This window comes from Arachis ipaensis, chromosome B4 (assembly GCF_059453495.1).
Source record: "Arachis ipaensis isolate K30076 ecotype BB chromosome B4, ASM5945349v1, whole genome shotgun sequence".
Lineage (NCBI taxonomy): Eukaryota > Viridiplantae > Streptophyta > Magnoliopsida > Fabales > Fabaceae > Arachis > Arachis ipaensis.
The window spans coordinates 33,968,066-33,991,704 of record NC_142439.1 but is presented as its reverse complement, the minus strand read 5'-3'; the positions used below and the strand labels follow the sequence as shown (position 1 = coordinate 33,991,704).

At 33.5% G+C, this 23,639-nt stretch overlaps 1 protein-coding gene and 1 pseudogene across 1 annotated transcript; one reads left to right on the top strand and one right to left on the bottom strand.

The window, feature by feature from the left end:
• Positions 1–7,570: 7,570 nt before the first annotated feature.
• On the top strand, positions 7,571–11,995 carry LOC107637743 (fe(2+) transport protein 1-like). Its single transcript, XM_016341085.3, has 2 exons — positions 7,571–8,232; positions 11,300–11,995. The coding sequence occupies exons 1-2, from the start codon at positions 7,600–7,602 to the stop codon at positions 11,753–11,755; spliced, it is 1,089 nt and encodes a 362-aa protein (XP_016196571.1). The 5' UTR covers positions 7,571–7,599; the 3' UTR covers positions 11,756–11,995.
• Positions 11,996–19,406: 7,411 nt separating this feature from the next.
• Positions 19,407–21,104, bottom strand: LOC148567134 (uncharacterized; annotated as a pseudogene).
• Positions 21,105–23,639: the final 2,535 nt, after the last annotated feature.

Below are 23,639 nucleotides of genomic sequence, written 5' to 3'. Positions count from 1 at the left end.
TAAACGCCCAAAACAGGTTACAACCTGGCGTTTAACTCCAGAAACAGCCTAAGCACGTGTAAAGCTTAAGTCTCAGCCCCAGCACACACCAAGTGGGCCCCAGAAGTGGATTTCTGCACTATCTATCATAGTTTACTCATTCTCTGTAAACCTAGATTACTAGCTTACTATTTAAACAACTTTTAGAGGATTATTTTGTAGCTCATGACATTTCAGATCTGAACTTTGTACTCTTTGACGGCATGAGTCTCTAAACTCCATTGTTGGGGGTGAGGAGCTCTGCTGTGTCTCGATGAATTAATGCAATTATTTCTGTTTTCCATTCAAACACGCTTGTTTCTATTCTAAGATGTTCATTTGCACTTCAATATGATGAATGTGATGATCCGTGACACTCATCACCATTCTCAATCTATGAACGCGTGCCTGACAACCACTCCCGTTCTACCTTCGATTGAATGAATATCTCTTGGATTCCTTAATCAGAATCTTCGTGGTATAAGCTAGAATCCATTGGCAGCATTCTTGAGAATCCGAAAAGTCTAAACCTTGTCTGTGGAATTTCGAGTAGAATTCAGGGATTGAATGACTGTGACGAGCTTCAAACTCACAAAGGTTGGGCGTAGTGATAGACGTAAAAGGATCAATGGATCCTATTCCAGTAGGAGTGAAAACCGACAGATGATTAGCCGTGCAGTGACAGCACACCTGGACCCTTTTCACTGAGAGGACGGATGGTAGCCATTGACAACGGTGATCCACCAACACATAGCTTGCCATAGGAGGAACCTTGCGTGCGTGAAGAAGAAGACAGGGGGAAAGAAGAGATTCAGAAGACAAAGCATCTCCAAAACTCCAACATATTCTCCATTACTGCATAACAAGTATTTATTTCATGCTCTTTTACTCTTTGCAATTCAAAATGATAATTATAATTGATATCCTGACTAAGAGTTACAAGATAACCATAGATTGCTTCAAGCCAACAATCTCCGTGGGATTCGACCCTTACTCACGTAAGGTATTACTTGGACGACCCAGTGCACTTGCTGGTTAGTGGTACGAGTTGTGAAAAGTGTGATTTACAATTTGTGCACCAAAAGCTCTAGAAGTTATCTTTCTAATTCCACTAGAATAACATCAATTAGATCTCTGTAACTCAAGTTATGTCTGTTAGAGTACAAGGAAGTCAGGGTTGACAGCATCATCCACGTTTTGCCTCTTCTTCAATAAAACTCCGTCAAATCCATCCGAATGCTACCTGAAATAAACAAAATTACACACAACTCAAAGCAGCATTCATAGTGGCTAAGAAGTATTTAAATCTTGATTAAACTCACAAATTTGAATGCAAATTCACTAGGAAAAGATAAGAAAGATGCTCACGCATCAGTTGCTAAGAACAAGTTTTTTAGAGGTCTAGTAGAAAAACCCTTCCAGTGACCTAGGTTGCTGAGAACAGGTTTCTTAAAGGTCTAGTAGGAAAACCTCATTTATCTATCTTGTTGTGTTTCTATTGCGTCTTTTCTCCATCTTTTTCTTATCCCTTTATCCTTCGTTCTAATTTTTTTCTTATCGTCTGGTATCAGTTATAGGTCGTAGGTAAATTCTTATTTATCTACACATTTCATGGGTCTTGTTTAGTCTCTTTGTTTTGTTTTCTCTTTAATTTCTGTAAATTCACTTTAGAGTCCACAAAAAACCAAAAAAAAAAAAGAGTCGTAAAAAAATGATTGAGTATTACGATAGTGATAATGAAGGAATCTCATATGCGAAAAAGGGTTCTCGGTTACAAATCCTTGCATTTAAAGGGAGGAATGATCCTGAAGCTTATCTCAGATGGAAAAGGAAGGTAGAGTCAATTTTTGTAAATTGCATCCTTTTAGAGGAAAAGAATGTTCGACTGGTACAAGCCAATTTTTCCGATGCTGTCCGTATATCGGTGGACTGAATTAGGAAGATCTAGAAGACGGTATGAAAAGAGCCCAATTTGTAGCTGGAGAAGATGAAGAAAATCATGAAGAGGCAGTTTGTGCCATCATCATACCACATGAGAAATCGATTTGTGCCATCATCATACCACAACGAACTTTTTAGAAAATTTTGTATGTTACAACAAGGTTCACAATTAGTGATAGAGTACCTCAAGGAGTTTCTATATCTGATGGACAAGACAAATATTAAACTGAGTCCTGAGGTCCTCGTGGAATGATTTTTGTTTGGATTACACGAAGACCTTGCAAATAAAGTACAACGCTACCATTACGAGACCATAGAGGATTTGGTCACATTGGCCATTGACATGGAGTATATGCAACAATTTATAGCAACTTGGCATTCCAAATGAGCAAAATTTGAGGATTAGACAAAGGTCAAAGTTTTTTATTTCAAGAAGGATATTATAGATCGACATAAGAAGATGATTTCTTCTATGCTTAGCTCTTATTCTTCTTCAAAGCCAGAGACAGAAGAATTTATTAAGTATGCTGTAGAGGGTGATATATACTTGGAGGATCAAAAATTGAAGAATTTCTCAAGTGGGTCCTTGGGATGTGAGAAATTTAAAAATCTAGAGAGAAAAGAAACAGAGAAAGAAAGTGAGTGTTTGAGTGAAAATGATCAATGTTTAATTGAAAGTGAGAGTTTTGAGAGAAAAGATGAGAATAGTGAGAGAGAGGAATTAATGAGTGACAAAGAATCTGAGAGCAATAAACACACTTGTGAGAGAGATCTAGAAAGTTCTAGCTTAGACAAGAGTGCAATAGTATCATTGAATTCCACGAAGTCCTTAGTTTCTCATACATCTAATCATGAAATTTCTAGTATTTTTATATCAACTTTTTCAGACTTTGTAGATTCACTAATCAATTATGGAGGCATAAATATGGATGAAAAGAAAGAAAGACAGATTGCACATTTTGGACAAGATGGTGAAAGTATGGTTGGAAAGATTGAACTTGCACATATGAAGGACATAGCCACAATTCAGTAGTTAGAGAAGAGTCATCAAATCATGGTATTTAAACCCGGAGATTGGGTTTGGATTCCTTGAAGGGAAGAAGAGCGTCACATTCAAGATTCGAGGATGAATCTTTTTGAAAAGGGAGAGGATGATACGTGGTCAGGAGGGACTTTTCATCATTTTAGAACTAAGGGATAGAATGGTAATCTTGTCACGTTCAAATATTTGAATACTAGAAGAATTGGACCATGCCAATCTTGGACATCAAGAAGACCAAGAGTCCATTTCAAAAACAGTGGTGTTGAAATGGCGACAACTCATAAGACCCATTAAGGACAACAAGAAGTCCAATAATGTTTTTCAAATTCAATGGGAGACATAGTTTATTATTAATTTTTGAATTTTTTAGGCATTTATTTTAATTTATTCTGCTGTTAGAGTTTGTTGGAAGATTTGATTTACTTTTGATTTGCTTAGTAGTATTTTTAGGGATTTTAAATTTAAATCAAATCTGATCTAATCTAATAAGATCAAATCTGATTTAAATTAGTTATCTTATCTTTAGGATTTTAAAATTTAAATCAAATATGATCTAATCCAATAAAATCAAATCTTATTTAAATTAGTTATCTTATCTTATCTTTTAGTTAGTTTGTTAGGAGTCTATTTAAACACCTTTGGTAAGATAATTTATACAACTTTGATGAATAAAATTTTCTTAGTGCTTTATGCACGTTTTTTTAGTGTGATTAAGTAAGGTGAGTGATTTGTTTCGCTTGTTGTATGGAGAAGATTGAGTGATTCAATTTTTATCCCTCTGATCTAGGATGTCAAGGATAGGTTCTTTGAAGGTCTAGTAGGAAAAATCATTCTGATGACCTAGGTTGCTAAGAACAAGTTTTTCAGAGGTCTAGTAGAAAAATCCTTCCAATAACCTAGGTTGCTAAGAACAGGTTTCCTAAAGGTCTAGTAGGAAAACCCCATTTATCTATCTTGTTCTGTTTTTGCTGCGTCTTTTCTCCATCTTTTTCTTATCCCTTTATCCTTCGGTCTAATTTTTTTCTTATCACTCTATCTCGTCTGTCTTTGAATTTTATGATTCTGAGTTTGTATGATTCTGGAACCGAATAATGTTTATGATTATGAGTATGTACTGCTGAAATCAATGTTTGCTTCAATTTATGTTTGTTCATTTTGTTTATTTTATTGATTGTAAGTTACTGTAATTAAGGTGTTGTTTTTTTTTTATTATTGAGTTGCTATTTTTTTTGTTTTTTTTAAGTTAAAGTTGTTGGTGGTGTGATTGTTGAATTTGAATTTTTTTTAGCTTAATTTTTGTTTTCGATGTTTGTGAATTCTTTGATTTTTCTGTATTTAAATTGTGAGTGTTTATTCTAGATATTTATGTTGATTATTTTATTAAGATTTTAGAGTTAATTAAAAACTTTTAATATTTAAAATTATTTATGCTGAGTATTTTATTTGAGTATTTAAGATTGTATATTAAATTTTTAATAATTTTATTGTATATTTAATTAAATCGGTTTAATTTAGGTTCGATTTTAATTAGACTATTAAATTATGAATTAGTTATTTGATCGATTCAATGATCAATTTGATTTTTACGATATTGTAATTTATCATTTTCGTGCAGGGCACTGGGGTATATACTAATGTAAGAGTAAAAGAAGCTATTAGAATAAGGGTAGTTCTATGGTGATGAAAGAAATATTTTTCTTTAACTGCTAAAGAGACGTAGAGATATAGGCTGTTGAACACGTGTTATCTTGTTTTTCGAAGGACGGCACGTCTTGACTGGAAGCAACAGCTGCAGACTGTGACCCATGAAAAAAAAATTAATCAGGTAAGTATAAATTTTTTATCATGGGCTTAGCCCTACAAAAACCCAACCCGTCCAGAAATGTGGATGCACCACCTACCCAAGATGCTACCCCAACCAAACTGAAGCAAACCGTGCTCTTCTCCCTCACTGCTGCCAATTTGAACAGCTTCATGCCCAATCTCCTCTTGATTATGATTATATTAATGATTATAATTATACTTTTGGACTTTTTTATCTTGGACCCAATAACATTTTTTGTAGTTGGACTTTTTTGCTACATAGATGAATTGGGATAGACAAAGATGGGTTAGCCAAGAATAGCTTAAACTAAACACAGATTCTTAATTCTTAGACACCACTTATTGATTTAAGGTCCGTCTTTATTGATGACTAAACTGAAATATTTGTATCCCCATAAAATTATAATGTTCTCACTCTTCTCTCTTTCTGGGCTTAAGCCCCGTTTAATAATAATAATAATAATAATAATAATAATAATAATAATAATAATAATAATAATAATAATAATAAAAAAAGAAGGATTGAAAGAGTTAGAATTTGAAGAGAAGAGTGTATGTCTCTAACTCTGTTAGTGTGTAATTGGGTTAAGGTTGATAACAGGAGATGCTAAAAGGCTTGACAAATCAAAGGCTAATGAAGGGGAAGCAACGGATTAGGGATAACAACAATAACAATAATAAGAATAAAATCAAATTGGGTTAGTCTAGTGGTTAGTTCACTAGTTATTTAAGTAAGTGTCAGGTTCGAATCCCACCTTGTACATGCAGCAATCCAATACGGTGGAAAATAAAAAAAAATTAATATCAAATTTAATTTTTTTTATAATTCTTATTTTCAAATAATTTAATTTATACTAAATTTTATGCCAATTTTCAATTAATATTCATGAATTTTAAATTTATAAACCATTTTTTTTGAAAAAAAATTAAATACACATCATCTTAAGTCTTAAACCCATATTAATATATTTTATTTATTCACTTTATTTTATATAAATTTTTGTTACTTGTTTCTGTCTCATATCGTACTCCAGGATAAAATACGACAACATAAAATAAAAGTATGTAAACACAAAAGATAAATGTTTTCGTTATTTTATATATTCTAAACGACAATAAAATAAAAACCAACAAATCAAGAATAACGATTAATAAAATAAAAAATTACGGATAAAAAAGATTTAACCACATTATTAAATGATTAAAGAAAAAAAAATAGAGTTTTGAAATGAAACTCTAACCAATTTACTTATTATAACATTAAAATAAATTAATTTTTATTTGTAAGAAAATATTCAAAATTTCAAAAATTGATAATTTTTATTTTTATTAGATAATCTATTCAATAATATAAACTAATCAAATGTACAGCAACTAATCTTTTTTCTTACTTTTCACAACAAAAAATAATTTCATACTATGTCCAATGAATAAAAATTAAAGACTAAATATCTAACAACACAATAAAATAGTAAAATAGTTCACAGTACAATATAATAAAAAATATTACTGGACCCAAAATAAAAACTCTCAAAAATACAATCATAATCATTAATACAAAATTATACTTACCTAATTAATTTTCTCTGATGCATCACAGCTGTTTGCAGTTTCTTCTTTTAGTTAGGACGTGTCATCCTTTAGGAAACAAGATAATACGTGTTCATGGTTTGCTTCTCCACGTTTCTTTCACAACTAAAAAAAATCTCTTTTATCACGATAGTATTGACCTTAGAATAAATCAGTTATACGAATATGGTCGAATGATTTTGAAAACAAATTTAAAGTACAGATACGTGTCACATCTTCTCAAAACAAATTTAAAGTATAGATACGTGTCATATTTTTTCGCATAATCTTTCATGAAAAGTGCAAACGTGAGGAGAAGGAAAAGAGAAAAAATTTCAAAGAGATAAGTATAGAGAAAAAAAAATATATAAATAAAATAAAAAAAATAACAAAAGGAAAAACAAAAGAAGAAACTAATATCTTATACATTTAACATATTCTTTTAAATGTGTTGGTAGTCGTGGGATTTAATAATACAATGTCAATTGTTTATGTAAAAAAACTTAAATTGATAAATAAAGACATATAAATAATTATTATTTCTAAATATAGAAAACACGAAAAAGTTGAGAAGGGAGATATTGATGAATAAAAGGAATAAAAAGAAATTTCACAAGCAACTAGTTGAAATTCTTTACTAAAAAGTTGGTTATATATTTAGTTGAATTAATATCTTTTTTTTTTACTTTTTTATTATTATTATTATTATTATTATTATTATTTGTCCTTTTATATATATTTTTTTTGTGTTTGTCAAGTTTAAACATCAAATATTTTAAATTTTTAATTAACAATCTTGTACTATAATAAGATTTAATCAATAAACTCAATTTTTACAAAATTAAAAATCAAACTAGTTATCAAACTAATAAAAAATTCAAATGATATTCAACTAGAGTGATTTGAAGCATGTATATGAAACAAAATTATTTTTGACTAATTCACTCACAGTTAATTTTCATCCTAAATGAATTGATCTAGTGGGTAATTCTTAATTAATCCAGTTAAATTAATCAGTCTAGTTTAATTTTCAGAACAATAAAAAAATTAAAATTAATGATCCATATTTAATATTTAAATTTATTCAATTAATGACGTGTGCAAGCCCTTCATATTATTGATTTAAACTATGCATATGTATGTCTATATAAAGAAGCTTCATCTATATTCAAAAGCGTTAGCTTCATATATAAACAGGAACAATAATGGGTACTAATTCAGAAGTAACACTTCTGAAGCTGACGATCTCTTTGGTCTTCATCATCATCGTTCTCTTCACACCCAAAACCGTAGCAGAATGCAAATCCGAATCAGGAGACTCATGTAACAACAAAGAGAAAGCTCTCCCTCTAAAAATCATGGCTATCTTTGCAATCTTGGTAACCAGCATGATCGGCGTATCTCTGTCCTTGGTGACGCGTTGGATCCCGGCGTTGAGCCCCGAAAACGAGCTCTTCATGGTGGTGAAATGCTTCGCCGGGGGGATCATTCTCGGCACGGGGTTCATGCACGTGCTGCCGGATTCATTCGACATGCTGCGGTCTGATTGTCTTGAGGAGAAGCCATGGCACGAGTTTCCTTTCTCAGGGCTCGTTGCCATGTTCTCTGCCTTATTCACGCTCATGGTGGATTCTTTGGCCACAAGCTTTTATAGTAAGAAGAGTAGTGACGAAGTTATTCCAGAGAGCCACAATGGTGCAGTTGGTGGTCATGAAGAACAAGAGATGGGTGTTGTTGTTAGTGTTGGCCATTTCCATGCTCATGGTCATCATCATGCAGCAATTCAAGCTACTAAGAATGAAGGCACACAACTCGTGCGTTATCGTGTTGTTGCTATGGTAACATTATAGTACCCTTGTTCTCTTTATTCTCCTAATCTATCTTAATTAAGTAGCTTAGTATTATGAGAAATAGCGCTACAAAGTTATCCTAATTTATTATTTTTTATTATTATTTTTAGTTATTAACTTAATTTTTTTTATTTTAATAATCTAATAATATATTTTAATTTATCTTTTTAAATATTAATATAGTTAACGGTTGATCAAAAATAATATATTCGGATAATTGTTTAATATTTTTTTAATATTATTAATACTTTATTTGAATAGATGATAAAAAATAAAAGAAAAAAATAAAAAAAATAAAAAATAAATTGTTTAATGTGTTATTTAAATAAAGAAATAGATAAAAAATAATAAAAAAATTTCTTTTATTTAGATAAAAATAAAAATAAAAAAGAAAAATTATAATAAAAAAATTATATTAATAATTTTATATTTTATATTTTTTATTCATTAAAAGATGAATTAGTAATTTTACTCTTATTTATACATTTTTCTTTCATTTTTATCTCATCTTTAAAAGAAAATATTAGTGGATCTCACATTATTTTTTTTCTGTCCCATTTTTTTTTATTCAAACAATAAAAAATTTATATTTTTATCTATTTTTTATATATTTTTATATTCTCTTAATTTAAATAATGTATAAGAGAGAAGATTTTTTACACATATAAATAAAATAAATATTTTATTTATTAATATGTATAATTTTTAAATTATTTATAAATTTAAAATATAAAACACATCTCAAATTCGATAAATACACAATAAATATGCATATATCTCATAAGCATTGGTTGTGAAATATGATATGTTAATCTCAAATGCCCCCAAAATTTGGCTCTAATAGGACATATTTACAACATTTGACATGTGTGCATGTGTGCATGTGTGCATGTGTGTTCTGTACGAAGCTTTAAATGTCTCCCTTAGCTAAACCCTTTCTTATCATGTCTTTCGCCTCGTATTTTGTTCATTCATGTATTCATATTTGATTTTTACTTTGTTTTCTATGCCTATACCTATCATTCTCAGTCATCCTCATCTTAATTATTTGTTTTTGTTACGTAATATTAAGACCAATTTTATGATACTTCTAAATTAGCGTCTAAATTTTATTTAATTGTTTTTTTTATAAATTTTAAATATTTAAAAATAATTTATTTAATACTTTTAAATTAAAAATATTAATTTTTAAATTTTTTAACAAATTAAATAGAACTTTTTAAACATTATAATAATTATTTAATATTAATTAATAATAATCATCATCACCTCACCTCACCTCCAAGCAACATATTTATATATATTTTTATTTTTTGATTCGATAGGGATGTTTGAAAAGTAGATCGACTGAATTTAAAGGATAACATAATTAATTTTCATTCAATTTATATTACGGTATTTATACATTAATAATTTTATATTTATTTACCAAAAAATATGTCTAAATATTAAAAGCTAGCTAGAATTTATATATTGATCTAAGTATTACTTTTTCTTAAATTTTTTATTGTTTACTAATAAACTTTTTAATGTAGCCTCTTTTTCTGATATCTTAATTGAAATTGATGTTTTTACGAATATATTAGCAATTAATCTAATTTAATCATGTTGAAAGTTGAAAATTTTTTTTATATGTTATTATATAAGAAAAACAAAGAATTTAGATAAGGATGATTAAGGAGATAGAATAATAGGAATAGACACTGAAAAAAACGTCAAAAAATAGAGCGAATACATGAATGAATAGGCTTAGAGAAAATTAAACACACACATCCTAGATGCCATGCATTTAAAATATATTCAATTTGCTAAATAGATTAGATTTTGAGTACACCCAACATTAGTGCATTTTATTTTTTTATATTTTAAATGCACCGTATTCGAAATACATATATATTTTATTTTATGTGCATTTGAGATATGATTAAGATTTTAAATTTATAAATATTCAAAAATGATGTATATGTATAATAAATTATTTATTTTATTTATATAAAAAGCCCTTCAAAATATTTTGTTCTGACTTATCATAATTATGTAGCTTATTATCATAGTTATCAGAATTGAACCGGCAATCGACCCGGCTAAGTTACTGGGTCACTGGGTCATTGGTTCAACTAGTGGATCACTGGTTCAACCGATTAACCCGGTCATAATTAAATAATTATATAATTTTTTTATATCAAATTAACTTATTTTCTAATTCATTAATTAATTAGTATCTATTACATTATTTAAATATATATTAAAAAAATATTAATATTAATAGATGTCATATAATTATCAGTAACAAAAATATGTCATGATTAATAAAAAAAATTTTGCTTATCTTTTTTTAATTTATTGATATTTAACAAAGTTTAATTTTTATTTTAATAATGATATAATTAAAAAATAATTAATCTAAGAAGGAGTAAATATAAAATAAAAATAAATTAAATTAATATGAACAATTCATTAGAACAAAAAAATAAAAAATATATTAAATTTGCATGACTAAAAGAATTAATATATAAATTATTAATTAGGATATATCTAATAGTTAATAATATATTCATAGAAAGATAGAATATAACGCAAAATGTAAGCTTGTCCTAGGGGTAACAGGCTCCCTTTATAACTTGACTGATGCAAGTTCGAATCCCAGCGCTGGCATATGCTTCAAATTTTTGAAATTTGAGTGACGCGTGCTGACATTATCGGGCTGTGTGATGACGCCATTGGATCAACCGGCCCGGTTCAAGCCTCGGGTTAGACCGGGTTTGATCGGGTTTTCCGGATTTGACCGGTTCGCATGCTTATCCGGTTAGATTGTTAACTCGGATCGGCTTATAGTCCAGTTCACCGGTTTTCCGGTTGAACCGACCGGTCCGGTCCGAGTTTGATAACTATGCTTATTATTATTAAAGTATATCTTGCTCTGACTTATCATCAATAAATAATTAAGAAAAAATATATTGTGAAAACACTTATTATCTTATTTACTATTGTTTTTTGTGATTTAGCAACTATAGAAAATAAAAAATAATGTTTGTTTGAGCACATTGGTGTGCAGGTGCTAGAACTTGGAATTATTGTTCATTCAGTAGTGATAGGCCTGTCCATAGGTGCTTCAAATAACACATGCTCCATAAAAGGCCTTATAGTGGCCCTTTGCTTCCATCAAATGTTTGAAGGCATTGGTCTTGGCAGTTGCATTCTTCAGGCCCAATACAAGTTGTTAAAGAGGATGGTGTTGGTGTTGTTCTTCTCAGTTACAACCCCATTTGGAATCGCATTAGGAATTGGATTGTCCAAAATCTACAAAGAGAACAGCCCAAGTGCCCTAATCACAGTTGGTATGCTTAATGCTTCATCAGCTGGGCTTTTAATCTACATGTCATTGGTTGACCTTCTCTCTACTGATTTCATGAGTCTAAGGTTACAGAACAACATTAAGCTCCAATTCAAGTCTTACGTTGCTGTCTTTCTGGGTGCTGCTAGCATGTCTGTCATGGCAAAATGGAATTAATAATGCTTAATCATATGTGGTCTAGATCCTGCGTCATGGCAATTCATTTGCCTCGTGAGTAATCATATCTAGATTCGAAATTATTGAGACCAAATAGTGGATAGAAATTTTAAAAATGTTATGTATGTATGTCTGCGTGTATTATAAGTGAGTTTGTAATATTATAATGTTTAAGATTGAGATATGTTCAACTAGTCTCAAATAAAAAATAATGCTTAATCGTATATATTCGTTGTGCCATGATTTCTGTAATTTTTAATGTAATAATGTGTTAGATGAAGCTAAATCATTTGTTTTCTTAAAAATTGGGAGCTTGTGTTTCATTTAATTTAATGTGATGCATTCACAAGAAATAGTCTCAATGTTAACTATTTCATGTCTATGTTTGAATAAATAAAATGAAATGGAAGTGGCAATATTTTTAGAATGTTGTATGTTGCTGATTAATTGTTGTACTAGCTTTAATTAATCTACTTATAATTATTTAGCTTTTTCTATTCAAAGTGTAGCTTATTAGAACTTAGATATATAACTATATAGCTTATTATTAGTTTATTACTAATATAAATGTTAAAATATGGAGTTCTTATAAAAAAAGAATATAGTAGTTGTTTCATTTGATTTTTGGTAATCTCGACAAGGTATCGAATTAAACTTGTATTAAGATCTTAATTTGGAGAGTAGATACAATTCATCTGAAAAAGAGTGAACTCGACTTGGGATCTATTTAGTGTGTTGTATCAAAAAGTGTATAAAATGCTCAATGATATTAAATTATGCCAAATAATATAAAAAATTGTAAAAAAAGAAATAAGTAAAATAAATTAAAACTTTAAATAAATAAGAGAGTAAAATTGAAATCGAAAGAAAACAAAATACTTGAAAAAAAGAAAAAAAATTCTCAAAGAAAAATAAAATAAAATAAACTAAAAGGAAAATAAAGGAAATAAATTAAAAGTAGTGGATTTTAGACATTCACATGCACTTACACTCCATTGTCTTTCGTTGCGTCAGTGAAGAGCGAAACTCTCGCGCGATCTAGAGTTTTCACAAATAAATTTCCGTTGTAAGTATAGCTTCTAGACCGACAAGAATTCCTTTCTTACAAAAGTTTTGGTTGTCACTTAAGCAAACCTAATAAAAATAATAAAACCGAAGTATTCAAACCTCGGGTCGTCTTCTCAAGGAGTTGCAGGGCAGTATGGTTTATTATTGGTTATGAGTAAAAGTGTATTTTTGGGTTTTTGATGTATAAGATAAAAAGCAAGAATAGTAAATGGCAAGAAAGTAAACTGTAGGAATTAATTTAAATAAATAATAAAACTCTTGGCAAGGTATAAGAAATTGAAGTCCTATCCTAGTTATCCTTATCAGGTGTGAAGAGAATTGGATTCAGCTCCCACTTTTAATTAACCCTTGCTAAACAAAGGAAGTCAAGTAGACAAATTAATTTGATCCTCAGGTCCTAGTCAACTCCTATGGAGAGACTAGAGTTATTGGAGTACAAATTAACCAGCAAAGAATTTCAAATCCAATCAACAGCTGAGTCTGATAACTCAAGTGTTATAAATTACTTAACCAAAGCCAAAAGGGGAAAATAAATCTAAATTGAATTGAAATTATCATAAATAGAATAAGACAATTATTAGTCTGAAATACCTCAAATTATATTAAAGAGAACATTCAAATCTTAACATGGAAAAGTTCATAAGCCAATTTGGCAACATAAGTAATTAACAAGTAAAGGCATTAGAGTATCTGAAAGTAGAAGAGAAATATAAATTAAAAGGAATATTGAACCTGACGTTGAAGTAATAACTATAAAGTAAAAGAAATCCTAAATTTGAGAGAAATTCTAATCCTAATCCTAAGAGAGAGGAGAGAACCTCTCTCTCTAAAAACTACATCTAAAACCTAAAATTGTGAATTATTTAGTTGTCTTACGCATATATTTTGATTCCTCCATTCTCTGACTTATATTCTGTGTTTCTGGCTTGTATTTGGGCCAAAAAAGGGTCCAGAAATCGCTGGGGGCTTTTTGCAGATTCTTGTACGTGGCGTCTGTCACGCGTTCGCGTGGGTCACGCGTTCGCGTCATCTGGGAGTTTTCCTTGTCACGCGTACGCATCGGTCACGCGTACGCGTCAATTGCGTTCCGCTCAAGGAGTGCGTCCGCGTCATCCACGCGTTCGCGTCGCTGTATTTTCGCGCTAGGCACGCGTTCGCGTCGTCCATGCGTTCGCGTCGCTGCCTTTTCTTCAAAACTCCATTTTTGTGCTTTTCTTCCATTTTTTGTATGTTTACTTTTGTCCTTTGAGTCATTCCTACCCTATGAGATCTGAAAATACTTAACACACAAATCACGGCATCGAATGGTAATAAAAGGGTAATTAAAATTAATATTTTTAAAGCATAGGAAACATGTTTTTCACATATATCATAAAATAAGGAAGGAAAAGTAAAACCATGCAATTTACATGAATAAGTGGGTGAAGAATTGAATAAATCACTTAAATTGAGCACAAATTACATCATAAAATATGGGTTTATCAACCTCCCCACACTTAAACAATAGCATGTCCTCATGCTAAATCCAAGTGAAAGAGTAAAGTTAGAATGGTGGAATCTCATGCAATGCAATCTATTCTAAATGCAAACTACCTACATGAATCATGCAATTTTAATTTATCACCCACCTATATATATATATATAGCTTACATGTGGTTAATCTAATTCATATTTTCAAGGAATTATATATGTATAGCCAAACCTAGATCATGTTAAAGAACCTTCACAATTGAGTTGGGTTAAAATATTTCATAAGCTTGCAAGACAATTAACAATTAAACAGAGATATATGGTGATGAGCTATTGAACCCTCACTGGATTTGTGTTTACTCTCTAGTCACTCAGTGTTTAGGGTTAGTCACTCTATTCTTTTCTATTCTTGCTTTCTAAAACTTTGTTCTTCATCTAACCAATCAACAAATATTGAATACAGACATACAAAGATTATGAGGTCTTTTAAAGGTTGTAATGGGGTCAAGGTAAGGGTAAGGGTATATATATAAGGCTAAGTGAGCTAACAAAGTGAATCCTTGATTAGTCTAAGATTTCACCTAACATATACTTTATATAATTTGAAATGCTTTACCTAGCTACCCAAATTTTTCCACTTTTTTAATACATACTCATGTACTAACTTTACTTTGAATTTCACCTTATGTGCATTGATTTCTTTACTAAGCTTATTATTGGGATAATTTTGTCCCCTTATTTACTTATTTAACTAAAAAGATTTTTTTGAAACACAAACAGAACATATATCAATGCACATGGTATTTTAATTTTAAATTTGTTTTACATGAGCATGCTCCCAAAATCCTTATTACTTTATTGAATTAATCCTTTCCTATCAACCCATGTTCCCATGTTTCTCCACACTTAGTGGATACACAATCTCTATCTTAAGCTAACCAAGGATCCAACTTGGGGTATTTAATTTATTTTTCTGCTTAAGGCTAGTAATGTGGTTATAGAACAAGAGGGGATTAAAAGCTCAAGGGGGCTAACAAGGGTGATGTAAAAAGGTAAGTTTATTTGGGATAAGTGAGGAAAAATTTAAATGATGGCCTCAATCATCTCTTGGTATGTATCTATATTCTATATTGGACATATAAATTGAAACAAAGTAAAGATTACCAGAATAAAAAAGAAGGGCGAACACACAAGAACAAAATAATTATGGTTAAATAATGTAACCATACAGAGAGGCTCAAAAACTCACAGGTTGTGTGTTCTTTGGCTCAAAAACTATATATCAGTTATGTATGTCATGCAAGTAGAAATAAAAAATTCCCATTATTCTCAATATGAATCTTAGGATGGCCCTTAAAATCTTAGTGTTCTTCCTTGAAAAAATGTTGTTTAAATTAACCAATCATTTATTGCTATATATATACAGTGTGTGGGTTGTTGTGATTCTGTTTTACTAAAATCTTTAGTTTACTCTTTTTATTTTCAATTAATTCAAGTTATCATATGCTAAAAAGGGTAAACTAAACTAATTTATCTATATGTTCTATATCACAACTTAATAACTAAAATTGCAACTAAACTAAACTGAATATTTAAGATATGTATATAAACTAAAGTACAAAATGCAGAAATGCTGTAAAAATACAGAAAAATGTGCAAGTACTGAAAGACAAGATAAGATAAAAAATAAAAATACAGAAAAATAAGCAAAATAGAATAAAAAAGAGTGTCTGAAGAGTGGTTCACCAAAATAAAGTATGCCAGAGATGGTGACCTCCCCACACTTAAATGATAGCATCGTCCTCGATGCTCACTGAACCTGGGTGTGAGAAGTGTCATCTCTGGAAGGATGGGCTGCTGGTGTCTCTATAGTATGCTGAGGGTCTACAGTCTCTAGAAGTGTAGGAGGAGCTGCCTGCTAAAGCGGAGGCTCTGTCTGTATAGGAATCTCTGGATCTACGGTCTGGATCTGGTGGGACTCCTCATGGTGGGGTGCAGCCTGCTCAGGTCCTCCCTGCTCAGCCTGGGCATGTGCCTCCTCCTCATGATCATCCGCCTCCGCATCAGATGGCTCAGAAGCGGTGTCAGGCTCAGAGGGGATGTCGTTGCCGGATCAGATCATCAACTTGAGGTGCTCATAGCGTCGCATGCTGCGACGCTCCATACGATCCAGGCGTGTGAAGAGGCGGTGCACCAGATGATAAATGGGCTCAGGAGCAGGTGGAGGTGTAGTGGATGGGGCTGGTGCAGCAGTGGATGCAGAAGGGGCATCTGAAGATGTGGCTGCCTCACCTGAGGCAGTGAGAAAAGGTGGTCTGTACCCTAATGCCAGAAACTTCCTGCTGTGAAGAATGATCTTCTTGCAGTCTGCAGCAGTTGGCTTCTCATCAGCCAGCTCCCAAGGCATGTCAGCTCGGCGGGCTAGCTGGGTGATCAGATATGGGAAAGGGAGAGTGCCTCTGACATGGACCATGGCCATATAATACCTGATAAAGCGTGGAAGATACAGGTCCTTACCCTCCATCACACATCAGATGAGGGTGATCATAGTAGCGGGCACCTCTGTCTCATGAGTGCTCGGCATCACGTAATTACTCAGGATCTGCTGCCAAAGCCGAGCCTCATCATTCAAATATATCAGCTTGATTCCCTTAGGCATCACTGTGTTCTTTCCCATGACCCATGGGGCAGTAGGATCAAGGGGTATTCTCTGCTTGACTGCATCCCAGTCAAATCTCATGTATCTCATATCTTCCTCAGCCTTTTGGTAACCGTCAGGCTGATCTGGCTTAGGCTGAAGCCAGAGGATGTCCTCAATAGCTTCCTCAGTAACCAAATTCTGTTTCCCTCTGAGGTGCACTGCATCCAGAGAGGTCTTGAAATAGTTACAATAAAATTCTCTGACCCAGGAGGCATTGACCTCTATCAAGTTCCTTTCCATGAAGAATCAGCCTCTTTGTTTAATCTGTTCGGAAGTGTAATGGGTGAGTTCTTCTGGAATTTCAAGAGTTCTCTCCAAGTAGAGGTTCCTGGCATTGGCAAACACTGGATACTTGAGCTCACAGCATCTGTTTGCAAATTTGATTGGATCTGTGGCAGTGAGGAGCTGGTCGGCCTTTTCCTGCGGGGTAAAGTTCTTTTTCTGCCAGGAATCGTCGTGAAGAAGATCCAGGATAGAGGTAGAAGATTCTCCTCTTTTTCGTTTGCATGTGGTATCCTTGCCTTTTCCTTTCCTTTGGGGATCAGACATCCTGAAAAGCAGAAGTAGCAGGGTATAGTTGAAGAATTAAAGCAGGAAAACAAGTAGGCAAGTAAGGTTTGTCAGTGTAAGCATAAAGGCAAAAAGAACAATAAAAGCATGAAATAAGTTGAATATGTGTATAAATTGGAGTGTATACAAGTTAAAAGTCTGAGGGTAAAAATCACAATCCAAAATAAATAGAAGTGGAATTCAAGTTAATTAGGAAAAGCAGTAATCATGCCTTGAGTTAGAAAGTGAAAGTAGTTAGGTAAAAATCAAAAAGAGAAGTTAGAAAGCTAAACTGGTTAGTAGTTAAAAAGGAAGTTAAAGTGAGTGGTATGAGAATTGTTTTCCTAGTTACCAAGAAATTCACAAAGATGAGGAACAATCAACTCATATTCAAGCAAGGATTGCAGTTTATTGATGATAATTCTGATAAATAAAGTAAGTTTAAAAGGAGAATAAAATCATCAATAAGCAATTTAGGACTCAGGAAACCAAAAGGAATAAGAATGCTAGCCCGTGCATTCATGAATTGGTTTGGTTGTAGCCAGTAATGCAAAATAATGAGTTTTCAAACCAATACATGAATGGAGTAGATTAAACCATAAATTTGCAAAAAATTTGGTCAACATTCTGGCTAAAATTGGATGTTCCCGGGTAGTAAAACAGCAGAAAAATTCAGTTCATATGAAAGTAAATACTGCTGAAAAGATTAACAAATAGCAAAAACATTAAAGAACAATTTAACAGCAACATGAAATATGAAGAACAACATATAAATAGCACAGCAATACAGCAAATTCAAAATTGCAAATCGGATAAAAACGGTTAGCAAGAACGGTGCAATTATCAGGCCTAAATCCACTAACTACATCCAAGCTACCTAACCACCTAAAATCCACTACTATCATGCATCTCTAACTATCCTATTTTGAACAAAAATTGTAAAATATGCAACTAATTGACTAATCAGAAAACGAAATCGGTGTTCGACAGAACCTGGCGTGTAGAAACAGAAAGTAGGCTAAGAGAGATGGTGGTGGTGTTGGTGACAACACAGTGGTGATGGGTGGCGGCACGGTGGCAGTCCGAGGTGGAGGCAGTGGCGGTTTAGGTGCAGGAGAAGAGGTGAGGGGTGAGTGTTGTGTTGTAGTGGTTGGTTGGTGGTTGGGTGGGGTCTGGGGGTGGGTGGCGCGGTGGTGGTGGCGCGGTACGGGGCGGCAGCAGTGGTGGTTGGGCGTGGAGGGAGGACAAAAGGGGAGAAGGGAGAAGAGGAGGGAGGGAAGAGAAAGGAGGGGGCGTCGGCAGTCGGGGCGGCGCGGCGGTCGGGTCTGGGCGGCGAGGAGGGTTGGTGGTTGAGAGATGGGAGGAAGAGAGGTTGCAGATGGGGGGGGTGGTTTTCGCGTGAATGGGTAGGATTTCGCGTGAATGGGGGTTAGTGTTTTTGAATCCACGCAAACGCGTGGAGCACGCGATCGCGTGAATTGGGCGAAAAGGGTGTTGACACGAACGCATCATCGACGCGATTGCGTGAATTGGGATAAAGGTAAGGGACGCGTACGCGTGAAACACGCGAACGCATTGCTGAAAATTGTGCTAAACGCACAGTTCCAGCGTCGTTTTGGCGCAACTCTCTGTTTCAAATGGGGTCCATGAAATCCATGCGACGCGGACGCGTCGCTCACGCTTTCGCGTGGAATGTGCATAGTGCAAGTGACGCGTTCACGTCAGGGACGCTAACGCGTGGGCCGATTTGTGCTAAACGCACACCAGCCGCACGATTCTATCCCAACTTTCTGGGCGTTGGATCTTTATGCCGATTTCCATTCGACGCCCACGTGTGGCCTGCGCGCTCGCGTGGGGTTTTTTTATGCAATTATGCAGTATGCAATTTGCAATGCCAATGTAGATGCTATGAATAATTCCAGGTTCAATGAAAATAATATAAAATAAAAGTAAACTAAACGAAATAAAATTGAAGAAGGAACGATCGTACCATGGTGGGTTGTCTCCCACTTAGCACTTTTAGTTAAAGTCCTTAAGTTGGATATTTGATGAGCTTCCTGCTATGGTGGCTTGTGCTTGAATTCATCCAAAAATCTCCACCACTGTTTGGAATGCCAACAGCCTCCGGGGTCCCAAACTAGGCACGTAAAGCCTTTGAGTAAACTCAAATAGGTTCTTAGGTTCCCGGGGTGTTGAATGTCAGAATAGATTCCAGGATCCCAAACCTTGCTCTTATATCCTTCTTTGTCTTGATTTATATTTTTCCAGCCGGGAGGTTTGGAAGTTGCATTCTCACCAAGATGGCCAATCATTCTCCGATACCCATTCAATCGAACTTGAAACCAATCCTTACACTTCAGATTGAAGTGTGGAACCTTATTGAATCTTGCATACCAGCCTTGAGCACGAACCATTTCCTTTTTACTCTTAAAGCCGCAAAGAGCTCTAAGCTGACCATCTGTTTCAAGTAAACCATATTCAAGTGGAAAAGTAAAGATAAAAGCTAAGGATTTTACCCACTTGAAGTTTGTATTGGGCGGTAATGGCCTTGGGATAGGTGTTTCCAGTGGTTTTGCAAGCTCTACTCCCTTGTATTCTTCTGTAAATTCTTCCACTTCTTTGCAATTTTCTTCAGCTGTAACCATATCTTGATCCAAGTCTTCGATATCTTCCTCATCACTCAAATCATAAATTGGAGGTCGCAAAAAATCTACCTCTGCATCATCTTCGTATTCACTTGGGAAAGATTCTTCCATCTCAAAGAATTCACTTGCGGATGCAAGTTCATTACTAGGAGGATTGGACTCGTAGTTATTATTGTCAAGGAAACTTGTTTGTTGAGTTATTCCGTCCAGTTCTTCATAAGACTCCTGCTTTGGAGGTTGTGCACTATCTTCCTTAGCATCAATTGTAAATTTCTTGATGGAATTCTCCACAATTCTGGCTTCCCATGGAGGTTCAGCGTCTCCTAAGTCTTCAACCAATTCTTCTTCTTCGATAATTTCAGCTTCCTCCACTTGTTCCAGTACAAAGTCATGCTCCGTACTGTCCAGTGGTGTTTCTAGTATCTCCTTCATGCTGCGTTCTTCATTAGTTTGTCCACATGAAGCCATGGGGGTTTCTTGAGTGTCCGAACGTTGGGAAGGTAGTTTATTTATCGCTTGATTCAATTGGTGAAGTGTGGCATGAAATTTTTCAAATGTTTCCTTGAGTTGCTCCCTTGATTCTTGGAGTGATGGATATGGACATGGTGCATAGGGAAGTGGTGGTTCTCGGGAGTAATTAGGTTGAAATTGGGGTGGATACCGGTTAGGGTTATATGGCGGTGAATGGTGGTAGTTGGCTTGTGAGTGTGGTGGTTCAAAGCTGTGTTGAGAAGGTGGTTCATAGGCGTATGATGGGGCTTGTTGGTAATTACAAGGGGTTCCATCATAACTATTGTTCTGACATGCATTGTTAAATGGTCGTCGTCCATGATAGTTTGGAAGGTATTGTTGCCTAAAGGGTTGATCAGATCTTCGTGGCTCCGTCCATCTCTGATTGTTTTGACCTTGATGCATGTTCCTGTTATAGCTTCTATTCCTTTTAATGTTATTAGAACCAAACTCAAAGCGATATGGGTGAGAATTCATAGTAAATAATAAAAATTAAAAGCGAAAATAAAAAGAAATAAACAAGCAAAAGAAAATATTTACAATAACCAATAATAAGGCACACAGTTGCAACTCCCCGGCAACGGCGCCATTTTTGAAAGAGTGAAACTCTCGCGCGATCTAGAATTTTCACAAATAAATTTCCGTTGTAAGTATAGCTTCTAGACCGACAATAATTCCTTTCTTACAAAAGTTTTGGTTGTCACTTAAGCAAACCCAATAAAAATAATAAACCGAAGTATTCAAACCTCGGGTCATCTTCTCAAGGAGTTGTAGGGCAGTATAATTTATTATTGGTTATGAGTAAAAGTGTATTTTTGGGTTTTTGATGTATAAGATAAAAAGAAAGAATAGTAAATGACAAGAAAGTAAATTGTAGGAATTAATTTAAATAAATAATAAAACTCTTGGCAAGGTATAAGAAATTGAAGTCCTATCCTAGTTATCCTTATCAGGTGTGAAGAGAATTGGATTCAGCTCCCACTTTTAATTAACCCTTGCTAAACAAAGAAAAGTCAAGTAGACAAATTAATTTGATTCTCAGGTCCTAGTCAACTTCTATGGAGAGACTAGAGTTATTGGAGTACAAATTAACCAGCAAAGAATTCCAAATCCAATCAACAGTTGAGTCTGATAATTCAAGTGTTATAAATTACTTAACCAAAGCCAAAAGGAGAAAATAAATCTAAATTGAATTGAAATCATCATAAATAGAATAAGACAATTATTAGTCTGAAATACCTCAAATTATATTAAATAGAACATTCAAATCTTAACATGGAAAAGTTCATAAGCCAATTTGGCAATATAAGTAATTAACAAGTAAAGGCATTAGAGTATCTGGAAGTAGAAGAGAAATATAAATTAAAAGGAATATTGAACCTAACGTTGAAGTAATAACCATAAAGTAACAGAAATCCTAAATTTGAGAGAAATCCTAATCCTAATACTAAGAGAGAGGAGAGATCCTCTCTCTCTAAAAACTACATCTAAAACCTAAAATTATGAATTATTTAGTTGTTCTACGCATATCTTTTGATTTCTCCATTCTCTGACTTATATTTTGTGTTTCTGGCTTGGATTTGGGCCGAAAAAGGGTCCAGAAATCGCTGGGGGCATTTTTCTGCAGATTCTTGTACGTGGCGTCTGTCACACGTTCGCATCATCTGGGAGTTTTCCTTGTCACGAAATTGCGTTCCGCTCAAGGCGCGCGTCCGTGTCATCCACGCGTTTGCGTCGCTGCATTTTCGCGCTAGGCACGTGTTCGCGTGTCCATGCGTTCGCGTCGCTGCCTTTTCTTCAAAACTCCATTTTTGTACTTTCCTTCCATTTTTTGTATGTTTCCTTTTGTCCTTTAAGTCATTCCTGCCCTATGAGATCTGAAAATACTTAACACACAAATCACGGCATCGAATGGTAATAAAAGGGTAATTAAAATTAATATTTTTAAAGCATAGGAAACATGTCTTTCACATATATCATAAAATAAGGAACGGAAAGTAAAACCATGCAATTTACATGAATAAGTGGGTGACGAATTGAATAAATCAGTTAAATTGAGCACAAATTACATCATAAAATATGGGTTTATCATTCAGTGTGATTGAAAATTTGTAGAGTTTTGTATGATGGTAAAGTGTTCAAATTGAAGTCCTTGATTTCTTCTGAATTTCTCTTATTTATAGACCACAAGGATAGACTTGCAGAATGTTTATTTCTTTTCACGATCTAACTTTCTCCAATTTTTCTTAGGTTCTCACAACCTACGACCCTGCCTTGACTGCAGAGGACTTTGTTCTCCACGGTGAATACCCCACGTCTTTGCGATTAGCTTGGTCTCAAAGACCAACATTTTGTCAAATTAAACCACGCGTAATTATAAAATTTCAACCTAAGGTCCTTTTCGACTTGACTTATCTCATAATCAATATTCTATTTTTTTATTGTCGAGTCCTCACTTCGCGAAATTTAGACCATGTGCGATTAACCAATTTTGACCTAGATCCTTTTCGACTCAATTCATATGAGGTAGTCGACACCCAATTCTCTCATAGTTGAATTTCATAACAGATCAAAATTTCATACTAATAATAGTATTACTCTTTTCAAAATACTCAAAATGACAAGTTTGGCTAATTTATATATACATATAAGTTATTTGTCAAAAGTTCATCATTCACATAACTAATAGTCTAAGCTTTCACGGATACATTTAATTATACATGTATTACATACTACAGCAAAGGCAGAGGATAACAGCCAAAAATTACTGGCCGTTATTCCAACCGCTGCAGCTAACAGAGATACCAGCCATTGTCACTCTGCTACCGTAACTTTTGCTTGAATAGCGGCTACTGCATGAAGAACCACCAGTAATCAGTATCTTTATCCTAATTAACTCATTTATTCAATCTTAGTTTATCTGATAACTAACAATTTTCC